This window comes from Lycorma delicatula, chromosome 4 (genome assembly GCF_047948215.1).
Source record: "Lycorma delicatula isolate Av1 chromosome 4, ASM4794821v1, whole genome shotgun sequence".
In the NCBI taxonomy this organism is placed as follows: domain Eukaryota; kingdom Metazoa; phylum Arthropoda; class Insecta; order Hemiptera; family Fulgoridae; genus Lycorma; species Lycorma delicatula.
The window spans coordinates 172,661,941-172,675,076 of NC_134458.1; the positions used below are offsets into that span (position 1 = coordinate 172,661,941).

Below are 13,136 nucleotides of genomic sequence, written 5' to 3' on the forward strand. Positions count from 1 at the left end.
TGGTGAAGAGCATATTTTGCCAGCTGCTATTGAGATTGTAGAAACTATGTTTGGAGAAAATTTTGCCAAACAATTGCAGTCCATACTTATATCAAATGATACTCTCTCAACTGCCAAAGAAGAAATCTTAGTAGACTTCACGGCAAGTGGCAAAATCAAAAGACAATTTAGTAATAAATCGCTCTGAATTTTGGGCAAGGTGGATGATGAGTTTTCTGCACTGAAAACAAGTGCATTTCATATACTATTACCATTTTCAACATCCTACATTTGTGAAACCGGATTTTCTGCAGTGGCTACCTTGAAGACAAAATATAGATCTCAGCTAAATATAGAAAAAGAAATCAGAGTGTCTATTTCTAATATTAAACCTTCCTTCGAAAAACTTTGCTCTGCAAGAGTGCCCAAGGGAGTTGCTGATAACTATTAAACTTGTTTTTAATTTTGTGTTGATAAGTTAATTATTAAATAAATTGTGCAGAACTAATACAGTCCTATTTATAAGTGTATTATATCAGTATAAATGTGTATTTTATTATTTATTATATCAGAATGTATTTTGTTTTGCTCTCCTTTCAGTAAATTAATAAATTTTTTAAATAATATTTTCATTTTGATTTCTCGCGTCCACATTTAAAGTTATCAGACTCCCTGTGGTGGGAGGGGTTGTCCCACAGGCTGAGAAACACTGGTCTACAGGATTAAAAAGAAATAAAAGGAAGCCAAAAATTAAAATATGTGAAACAGATAGTTAGAAAATTGAGGATTTAGGAATAGATACATTTAATAAAAATTGGTACAAAAATTGAGAGATTTTAATGATGTATGTATGTTAAATTTTGAAGTTTGTTGTCTAAAATTCCATCTATTCAAAAATATTCTTTCATTCGTGAAATATAAGATATCTATATTTTTATATACTTTTTATTTAATTTTTTATTTTTATATACTTTTCAAAAATAGGCTGTTGGATTATGTTCAAATATGACTTTTCAAAGAAAGGAAACAAGGAGGTAATGTTAAAAGGTAAAAGTTGAAGGGTAATGTAAAGGGTAAAAGTTGCACTTGAGTATGTTAAATGGGATAAATAGATAAAAAATTGGTGAGTACAAAAGAGGTGATATATATATATATATATATATATAATATACACATGTAAGGTGGCTTAGGATCCAAAGGGGCATAGCCTTCACACTGATTTGGAGTTACTGTCTCCTTCATAAAACATCTTAGTATAAGTATATCATATGTAATATTTTCTGAAATTATTGTTATAGATTCAATTTGCCTTTATTTTATGATCCATTTCATTCATTATCAATATGTTTTATTTATTTCATATTTTTGTATGGAAATTTTACTATTTTTTTATTTTAGATTGTACTGCTTCAACAGACTATAAACTCAAATAAAGTTTGGCAGTAATTTAGATTAGATGTAAGTAAAGAACAATGGTAAATACTAGGCTTTTGTACTACTGTCCTGCATCAAATTCTAACTTTCTTATGCAATTAATGATAACTTCTAAAGGTTTACCTAAATAGTAAGGGAGTGAACTGGAACATAATGCTTAGTGAAGTTGTAGTTCAAAACCTCATGGGAGAGAGTTTAATCTACTCCGCATCATTTAGGAAATAGTACTGCTGCCAGAATAGGGGTCATGTTAATATAAAATCTGTTATTGTGTCAGCTTCTGTTTTTATCACCCAGTATATATTTAATGATATTTCTATTACTACATCCACGGACAGATAATTTTTTTTTTTTTTATTTCTGTAGTCTGCTTGACTGAAGCAGATTAAATTTAATTATAAATTATAATTAATTACAGAGAGAATTTTTTCTATCACTAATTTTATAAAAGTTTTAGTTAAAAGTTACGTTATTCTTTACAACAAATCATTTTATATCAAGTGTACATTTTTTTTAACTGGATTCAAATTTGCGTGATAGTGGGGAAAAGTGGATAATTCAAAGAATATTATGTTGATGATTAATCCATTTCAAAAGCAGTAAATTTTTTTTAATTATTAAAGACTATAGAAATTATTCTCAAAAAGGATATTATGTTTAACTGATTGAAAAAAAAGCAGGAGTTTCTTAATTTGACCCACATATAAATATTTTAATTGTATTTCTGAAAATTCTCCTTCAACAAACGGTCATCAGTTTCGATTAGTGTGTTTTTTTTTTTTTTTATTTGTAGAAGAATTTTACTATAAATTTCCTCTTGTAAAGTTTTTTCAAATTAAGTTGAAGATTACATTGTTGTATAAGCAAATTATTGTTTGTCACTTATCTTGTATTGGATTATTATTGTGCAATTATATGTTGTCTAATGTTCTGATTTTCCTGTAAAAAATTGAGAAAATACAATAAAGAAAATAGGGAGAATAAGGAAAATATGGAGAAAATATTAATATCTGTTACCTATACAATCTTAGCTCAATGCTTGGTACTTATTTCTTTATGTTGTTTTTTTTACATTCTTTTTTTTTTATTTTTGTCAAGATGTAGTTTTTTTCACTTTTGTTAGTAATTCAGTATAGAATAAAATAAAATAACAATTTGAAAATCATCAATTAAAGAGCTTTTTTATTTGATTTTTGGTACAATACTACAAAAAAAAGTAAACTATTTTTAGACAAGGATGCAAAAAAATCATGTTTATTTAATTAGTATTATTTAAAAATGAATAAAAAAGAAATATTTATTTTCTTTGTAAAAGAATATTTCATAATTGCAATGTTAAAATTAGTTGGTCTGAAGATATTACCACATTTGAAAATGGAAATTATATAATTAAACCATTTCTTTTAGGCCAAAATGTAATATATATAAATGATATTTTTTCATTAAATTAAATTTTCATATTTGTAAATATAAATAAATGGAAATAACAAAAATTTTATATAGTCATATTACTGGTGCCAAATTTATATTATGGTATCATAACTGTTTAATAATCATAATAACCTTAGTGGTTTTTAAGATGTCTTAAAAAAAGGTTTGTTATGAATATATCATCTAGCAAACGCTAAAAATTTCTATGAACAACATAAATATTGTTAGAATCAGCCGTGGGAATATTATTTATTTGATCAAAAATGGTATCTTTGAAATGATAATTACATTATTTTTATCCACATTTAATGTCGAATTTTATCCATAAAATGAATGATTTTGTTTTTTGTTATACCACCAATGCAAATAATCCAGTTGAATGATATTTATGGATGTAGATATGGTGGTATCATCTATGTAGAGGGGGTAATGGATAAGATTTTAAGGAAGATCATTAATAAGTATAAGAGTAAGGAATCAGAAGTAGTGTTATATAATCTGCTGATTTTACATTTTTTTCTTTTTAATCATAATGTTATGTATTTTCTTTTTGATTAATCTTTTTCTTAATATATTTCTGTCCATTTCTTTATAGCCTTTCCACACTCTAATTTGTGTATGTATTGATTGTTTCCAAATTTTTGTTATAAACTGAAGTTTAACATGTAGATTTTTGTTTAACTTTTTTTTAAAAATATTTTGTTTGTATTGTTATTGCATCTTGCTTTTGTAAACTATATATTTTTTGTCCTTATTTTTATTGTCTATGAATTATGAATGTTCAGTCAGTTTACTAATATTGAGTTGAATTATTAATATGAATGATTATAATTTTCCTAAGTTTTTGCAGGTTTATAACAAAATATAAAATAACATCAATTGTAATGAATTAAATTTAATCTTATTAACTTTATAATGCATAATATGTTGCTTTAAATCGATGCAATCATAATTGATTTCTGTAGTATCTTATCATATCATCAACTGTAATAATAGAAAACGGTTCTAAAACATATTTAAGGTATATATATTATTATTTAAGGTATATATTTATTTTAAGGTAATTAGTTTAGGCATAAATGAGTAAGTCTTGGTAACATAATTGAAGTGTAATAAACTTTTCCTTATTAAATTACGTTTTAGTAAAAAAAATAATGGTAGAGTAGACAGATACCTACTATACACTGTTATAGTAGATGTGAGATTCAGTTATAATAATAAAATGATGTTTTTGTTCATTAATGATCATGCAATTATACTCTAATAATGTGGTGGAGAAAGTATGAATGGATGATGATATTTACTGCTCTGATTTTTATTTGTGTTTCTAATAAAATTTTTACTTAGTGTGAATTTTAAATAATAGTTACATTACAATAACAGTTGAATTTTTTTTGAATTCATATTTACTCTTTTTTAAGTTTGATTTTCTAAAAAAAATTTTGTTTATTAAATAACAAATATGTGCCATGTTTGATAAAATTATAATGGTTACCCAAAAAATTTGTAGATTATATTTACTTTATAAAAACTATACATATTTAAATAATTTACAGTATATTTTACTCAAAGTAGCCAGTTCTTTGGTAGCTACATGCTTTTATCAACATGCTAAAATTTAGTAGAAACATTTCTGGAACTTATTTTTAGAAACCTCTTCATCAAATTGGCAATGGCATCTATGGAATTTATACATTATTTTCCGTTCAGAGACAGATTTGAGAAAGAAAGGAGTAAAACTTAGCTGGTGCCAAGTCAGAAGAGTATAGTCAATGAGTATAGACTATATTAGAGTCAGTAATGTAATGTCATACTTCTCGATCAATGTCTTGCGCTTGTCTTTATCACACAAAATAACGCAGTTAGTTGTTTTTTTGGAAATCTTCTTCTGATTGCTTTTTCCTACTGATACTTCAATTTCTTATGTTATTATCTCATCAGATTTCCTTCTAAAACACCTTAAACATTCAATACTATTATCACTTATTGTAGTAGACAGGTGTTCATTATGAACTATCTTATCGCAAACTAAACTCTAACTTAACTCTTATGTTTCAATTAGTCAAGTAATGTTAATGAACTATGCCAACTTATGAAACAGTAATTCCCTGTAGCGATTACTACTAAAACAGATTGTGCTAATCCAAGAAATTTTTGAAGTTACCTTTTAAATATAAATAATTATGGTTGAATTGATATTTCATTGGTTGATCTGTGTCTTACAATCTTCTTGAGTTTGAAATAGACTTATTTGGTATTATTTTCAATACTAATTTTTGGATTGATATGTATCCAGATATTATTATTATTATATAATTACTGTTTTATGTTTATGTTTGATTCAGTACAGAGTGATGGTTAATGGATTTGGATATTTCTTGTTTGGAGTACCATCAAGGGATCTGGAATCAACATGGCGCAGCGATCGGCCATCTCCATCACACAGGCACCGTGTTCTTCTGCCTGCTCAGAATGCTAGCCCATATGTTTATGCTGTAAGTTTTATTGGTTGTCATAATTTTTATTCATACAATAATATAATTTTACTTTCAATTATCTACTTATTTTTGACTATACATTGTTATTTAGGTGACATTTGTTGTACAGCTTTACAAATAATTTTATCATGTTTGGTAGTTTTATTTTAATATGATAATGGAATTTTATATGACCAAATTTAGCAAATGAACTTACAACATGGTTTTGGCCTGTTTTATTTTACATTATTTCATAACCTTCAATTTGTATGGTGCTACTTCCCTAGCCATTCCAGTTTTTGTGAAATCATCAGGTTATCCTTACAACTGATGATATTTTGTTATCCAGGATTCAGTTGTTTATCTTATTTTTAAACAGATCAAAAAAAGGATTCTCAGTTTGACTGGATTGGGGGTTTTAAATGTATTCAAGCTTTACAGTCAAATACATCAACTTAAAGATTGTTTTATAACATAAAATTCTTCTGGTGATAATATTGTAGGTATATAACTATGTTATTCTTCCATGTTTAAAAAAAATCAATGGAAGATTTTTAACCTGACGTCTAAACAATATAGTTACATATTTATATAAATCATCTAGTTTGAAGATTTTTTTATTTGTCATCATTATTTAGTGTTGGATTGTGTTTAATAATGAAATATAATAAAACATCATGATGATATCAAGTGTATTAGTTGTAAAACTTAATGTAAAAGGTAATGCTTAATTTCAGATAGCCTTAGTTCATACTAAGTAGTAGTTACCTTCTGTTGTTCTGCATTTTTAAAAAAATATTTTTATCAGTATGGTTTCTTGTCTTTAGTTTCACGCTATGGTTTTCTTTTTCCATACGAGTGGATAATTTAAACAAAATTAATACTAAAAAAATTGTTATAAATAATTAAAAATAGCAAAAATGGTAAACAATATTATTCAGTTTTAATTTTTTTTTTAAGTTGGCAGCAGATTAAGAAAAGTAAGTGGTTTGCTAAATTTTAGCAACATGGTACCATTGGTATTTTATATATAAAATATAAATAATGAAAATATAACTTACCAACAATTATAAAATGTTAAATCTATTCAAATAGATTTAATATTTTATAATTTTTGGTAAGTTGTATTTTCATTATTTATAAGTTAGTTTGTTTTTAATTTGTGACTGATGTTAAAAAATCTTATTTTAAATAATTGGGTAATGTTTTTTGTTATTTTTTAAGTTCAAGTACGAGGTGTGTTCAAAAAGTAACGAGAATGTTTGCTTTTTGGAAAGAATTTTATTTATTTGTTTACATTAATGTTATCCCCTTCAAAATAGTCCCCATTAGATATTATACACTTATGCCAACGCTTTTTCCAATCCCCGAAACACTTCTGGAACTCGATCTTTGGAATAATTTTTAGCTCTTTCAGCTATTTGCTTTTTATCTCATCTATGCTTGTAAAATGACAGCCCTAGGTTCTCTTTGTTTTTGGGAATAGAAAAAAGTCACACGGGCTATATCTAGTGAATATAGCAGCTGGGATATCATTACAGTGTTGTTTTTGGCAAAAAATTGACAAACAAGCAATGAAGTGTGAGGAGACGATATATCAACAATTTGACAACATTTTTAATGAATTAAAACATTTTTTCAGTCATTATCAGAAATATGATTGAAAACTGTACATACTTTCCACTATATTGGTTTATGAAATAATTTTAGGAAATTTAAACAATTATATTTTATATTCTCATAGTTTCATAGATTCCTTGTTAACATTTGTTTAATGAGTTGGCTACTGGGTGTCACTAGCTCATCTCAAGCTTGCTTTTCATTAAACTGCAACAACTGCTGGCTTTCTTATATATATAATTATTAAAACCTGCATATTTGTTAATGTTTGTGCAAGTTTTATTTGACAATCTGTATTTATCTATACATAAGTGGTTTTCAGATTGGATTATTTGCAAGGAATGATATTAAAGTTTGTAGAAGAATATTGAGGAATATATTATTAAAAAATATATTTTATATATATATATATATATATATATATATATATGTATTATTTATTTTATTTCATTTGAGGAATATATATATTTATAAATTTTATATTTAAAAAAATTGTGGCTTACAAAAAATATACAAGAAAAATATTAATATAATAATATTCTTATCATACAATTATTTTAAAGTTTAGTTTTTTAACCTACGAACTTTGTGATTTTTCAGAATAACCTCAAATTTGTTGTGCCAGAAAAATCAGCATGGCATGTATACTCATTTACACTGACAGGGTTTCTTTCCTCTTTTTTTATACCACAAAGCTTTTATAACAAGACTTTTTTCTTTCCTTTCCCATCTCTTTTCATTTTCATCATTTGTTCTTTACATCTCTTCTTTTTGAAAAAAGGAGACAGACAACTACTGGGTCCAAAAACAAAAATCCATTCTATTTGTTATTAATGGATTTTTGTTTGTTAAATATTGTTTGAATCTGTTTTTCATTACCTTTGTTATTTTGCAATGAAATGAAAAAAAATTTAGGAAATATTTATATATTTGTTTCAGGATGTTGCAAATAGAAAATTTACAAAAATTAAAATGTACACTGCAGGAAAAATTTTGCATATTGCATATAAGAAAAAAGTAAAAGGTGACAAGTAAGTATAAATTTAAAATGTTATAATTACCTGACTTTACAGTTTGAAATTAATGACATGTATATCATAGCAAATTGGTTGTGGTATTTTTTGATGCGTGTAATTTTCTTGTGTTGCAAATCCCCATTGTTTGGTTTGTGTGTTTCCACTGGTGTGTAACAGGGCAACCATATCTTGCAACCTTTAGCCTCTTCTAACTGTAACTTTCAGTCATTGTTAGAACTATTTGTGAATTTTATATTCAAACATTGCAGTGCCAGTCACCCAGATCTGATAAGAATTTAATCCTTCTAATATTGAATTTAACTTTAAAATTACTCAGCATGACTTAAAAAAATAAATGAGGAGGATAGAGAAAAAATACACCTGACAGACAGAAGAGAAATTGAGGGGGTTAATGCTTACTTACATAAGGTGATGTGTAACTGGTACCATAGCCAGAATACTTAGTAAAAAGAAAAAAATGTTGATTGAAGATGTAAAAGCACTTTCAACTTGATTAAATATTATTATAATTTTTATAGTTGTTTATTATTATTTTTATTATCATTAGCTTTATGCTAGTGCAATTTTTCAACCATTTACCTGAAATGCATTATCTAATTTTTTGTTATTAGATCTGGGTTGATTTCTTTTCTTCATTCATTCATTTGAACTAGTAGGCCTAAATTGTATAAAATTTTAGGAAATAGAAATAATTTCATATAATTCTTTGTTTATAAAGGGTTTAAAAAATAGTAATAAAGATTGTTTTATTGAAATAAAAACATGATTTACTGATAATGAATTAACTGTTATAAAATATTAAAAACAACTATGAGGTGAAACAGGAAATTTCTGGATTGCAGTTGTAGCAAATACATTTTGTGACATAGCCTTGTGGAGTGTTGAAGATCACTATTCCAAATGTGTTCAGTTGGCCAGTTGATATCGATACATTTTGAATGACATTGCTTAGTTGTTTATGTATATTTTGTAACCAAGAGGTTACCATACCATTCTTGCCATTTAGTAGTCATTTTAGTACCAGTCTCGAACAGTTGCTGAATTTGAACAGTGTACTTGTATCAAGTTTAGTTTGAACCTCAGTAAATCATTCACAGGTACTTTCAAAATGCCTTATCTGGTTTTAAGGAAACTTTTTAAGGGTGTACGCAGGTTTTTGAGTGATGTATATTTTTCAATGCTTATACAGTGTCAAACAAAAATTATGATCATTCAGGGTAGTCAGTTATTAGAAAATATGGAAAAAATTAGGGAAATCATACATGAGGAGTATTGCTGAATAATTAATAAATTGTGTGACATTGTTGAAATCAAGTAATGGACCAACTGAGAAGAAATCTCAACCAAACATATGCATACAGCGTTGCTGCTAATTTTATTTGTACGCTCTTGTTGCTCAGTCAATCTTGTTACAGTGAATTATGATTTGTAATGCAGTGTTTTGAAATTCAGGAGTGAAAATATTTAATGGAAAAGATATGAATTAAAAAAAAAAAAAAACAATCCTCAAATGAAATTGAAGCAAGAGGTCTCTGTTTTGATGATACAGAAGACATTCTCAAGTGAAGTTATAGGCAGGGCTGCATTCCCCTGTGCTTTTAAGTTGAAATCATGGTATGTATGTCAAAAATTATGAGCATTTTTAAAAGAGAAAACTTACACGTTTTTTAGACCTAATCCAGGATCTTTCTCACATAATGTGATATACAAGTAAATTTTAAAGATTGTTGTGATTTTTTTTTTGTTGTTACTTAAAGTTTACTTCACTACTTTTTGTTTACATAATTTTTTTTTTACTTTTTCAGAAAATCAACAAATTCAGGAGATACTTTTGAAATGCGTTGGATGGCCCCTGAAGAGCTACTGGAACTTCGTGTTATGCCTAGAATGTTTAAAGATCATCTTCCTCATAATATATTAAAAACTATTGAAACAGTGTTAAGTGAACAACGAACTGAAATTGTTGAATTTACTGAAATCACAATAATTTGATATACAGTGTGCATGCTTGTAAAAAAACACAGAAAAGAATGGTCTTGGAACCACTGTGATGTAGTTTAAATCTGATGATATATATTTTATTTTCCAAGTCATGTAGGGTGAGGTAGCTTTATGAAAGGGATGGCTCATACTACTAATTAAAAACTGTATTCTGATTTATTATACAATGTGAATAGTAACATCTTAAAACCTTCACCATTAAATACTTGACTATGAAGACTTCCTATGTGCAATCATCATATCATCATTAGTGAACTGTTTGTTAATTTTCAATTACTTATATATTCTATTTTATAGACTATAGATCAAAAAATTATTTTTATATACTCATACATGTTGAATTTGTAAATAAAATACTCATAATATGTGCGTTATGAAATCAAGTAACAATAATTTTTTATACTTTTATAAAAAAAAATTGAACTTTAAACTGTGATAATAATCTGTACTGTTTTATATATTTACCGAGATAATGTTTTCTTCAAGAATGTTTATAATTTATTTTTAATACTCCAGAGAACAATATTTTTTCCACTGGCTTTTTAATCTGTTTTTAATTCTCTAATTGAATAGTATTTTCTGCAGTTAAATGTTTTTTTTACATGCCTTACAATTCTGGAAATGTATAGAGGTTTACCTAAAATAAGCCTCAGAATGATCTTAGGTAGCTGTTTATATCTGAAGGAAAATAATTTTTTAAATATAAATTTGATGTGATCATTGTAAAAATCAATTTGGTGGGAATTTACTTTTCACATGCAGATCATGGAACTACCCAAAGAATTTGTTTCATATTCATTGATTACAAAAAGTGCTTCTGGAATTGAGGTAGTTATTGATTAAAGTTTTTTTATACATACACTCAATTGATCTATATAGGATTGACTAATGAAATTATTAACAAGTGTTGCAAAGGTTTTTATAGTTAGTTTATACAGATGATTTTGGTAGAAGTAGCAGGTGCAGATTGTCTGTACTTTGGATAATTTTCCCACAACTTCTTTTTCAACTACTGCTATTTTAGAGCACCTTACCATGCATGTTTTTTGTTATACATCAATTGCTACTATATCTGAAGATTTTTTTTGCTTTATAATGGCTTAGTAATGAATTCATTGGTATTTTTTATTAATATTTAATTTCTTGAAGAAACAAGATCTCACTGTGGTGCAGCTGATAGTTAATGTAAATGTTAAGTAAACAAAAATCTTTCTATTAACCTACAGAGGGGTATACAACAAGTAATGCATAATAAAAAAATTATATATCAGAATAATTATATTTGTGTTTTTTTATTAAGATGTCCTCCTTTTCTTTATATCCTTCCTTACCATACAGAGAATGCAAATATACTGTGAGAATCTATTACTCTTGATAGAGTAAGACAAATAAAAATGGGGTTATATAACACTAACATTAAGAAAAATTATATTTCTTGATAGATTGTTGGTTGGATTCTGGGGTTAAATAGATCCTTTTTTTTTAGAGGTGGAGGCAAAATAAGTACATTGGTCACCACAATCACACTGGAACATCCAAACAAACACGCAATTACCAACAACAAAACTCACAAAGCATTTTTTTTTTAAATACTAGAAACACACAACACAACTCATGCACTTGCCAAACACCAATATGCCAGGAGTATTCAAATCACACAAACAAAACTCAAGAACACAGTACCTTTTTTTTACGCATGCCCCATAAATGGGGCAGTGTCAGACTTGCACAGATTCCACTAGATGTTGTTAAGAGCGTATGCGTTGTTAAGACCGACTAAAACTCCTATCTCAACACTTCTCCCCACTGGAGCTGGGCCACAATGAAGCACTCTCAGCCCCGAGAAGTGCCTTCAGGCACAAGGGTTTGAGAGTCCTTGTGCATCATCGCTGTAGCCCATCCACACAAGGAATGAATTACGGCTCCACAGTAGGCTGTCTGTCCTCTCCTCGCTCTCCTCTCCAATTCTTCGTCAATGTGTTCCATGTCATCCAGGTCTCTGCAATATGGACACGCGTTATCATCCACTCTCTTGAACTTGTGGAGATATTGGCCCGCCGTGGCCCGTCAGGAACTGTGTGAGCTTGTAACTGAGCTCAACAAATCCCGTCAGGACCCACAGCTTAACTTCACTGATCAAGCATCTAGTCCATGCATCACTCCAACAGACCTGGCATTGCTCTGACAAAAGGTCATACGCCTCGCTTTTGTTCATACCTGAATAGGTTGTGCATTTCATTTTATCAAGCAACTTGACTGGCAGCAAGCATTCCTGCTATAACAAAAATTGCTTCAGCTGAGACAGTCCTGTATGCGGAGCATGCTCTCAGGGCCGTACACCTCCGTAAACCCTCATATGTACATTCATTTCTCTTCGAACTCATGGCTTTTTTCCACACAGGGATCCCATAAAGAATTATAGAGTTAACTACATGTACGTATATCTTACACCTGGAAGATTTAGGGCCACCCAGATTTGTGAGTAACTTACTCAGAGCCTGGATGATCTTCTCAGCCTTCTTCACAACCTGGCTGACATGTGCAGAAAATGAATGCTTTCGGTCAATCCAGAAACCTACATACTTTAGTTTTGTAGGGAGATAAACTCAATCCCTGCTTAGTCAACCAGTCGTCAACAATAACTAACTATTGAACGGTTCGCTTTCGAGATAACATCTCTTTCACTCCTGGCAACTAGTACGAGAGCTAAATCGTCGGCATATGCAGCAGCTGAGAGACCCCTTTAGGATAAGTCAGGCCACGTACACCCTCGTAACAAGATTCCACAGCAATGGCCCAACAACCGAGCCCTGTAGAACCCCGCACTCTACATTGAAAGACAGATGTTGGTCTCCCAGTTTCTACATCACCTTTCTGTGCTGGAGATAACTGTAAAATTTGCTGAAGGTATGGCGAAATGTGTCATTTCTCCAGGGCTCTGAAGGTGAACGCCCAACTAATGGAATTAAAAGCATTTTGGACGTCCAGAAGTATCACAGCCAGAATAGTCCCAGAACGCTGAGTTCCATTGGCAGCCCGTTTTGCCAAATCCATGAGGTGTCCATCATAGAACAACTTTGCCTGAAGCCATACTGCATGTTGCTTAGACCGCCTCTTTCCTCAACTTCCTACTGTAGCTTAGCTACAAGTAATCTTT

General features: G+C 28.8%; 1 protein-coding gene across 4 annotated transcripts in view; it reads left to right on the forward strand.

Annotated features, from left to right (window-relative positions):
* Positions 1-11,255, forward strand: part of LOC142324083 (diacylglycerol lipase-beta-like) — a 284,175-nt gene extending 272,920 nt beyond the window's left edge. For 3 of the 4 annotated variants that reach the window (XM_075364715.1, XM_075364714.1, XM_075364716.1), the window contains exons 13-15: positions 5,190-5,339; positions 7,881-7,972; positions 9,784-11,255. In XM_075364715.1, coding sequence (XP_075220830.1) covers positions 5,190-5,339; positions 7,881-7,972; positions 9,784-9,970 — 429 coding nt within the window. In that variant the 3' untranslated portion in view covers positions 9,971-11,255. Of the gene's footprint in view, positions 1-5,189; positions 5,340-7,880; positions 7,973-9,783 lie in introns of those variants that run through there. The other variant, XR_012756212.1, reaches the window with a different exon arrangement.
* The last annotated feature ends 1,881 nt before the right edge of the window (positions 11,256-13,136 follow it).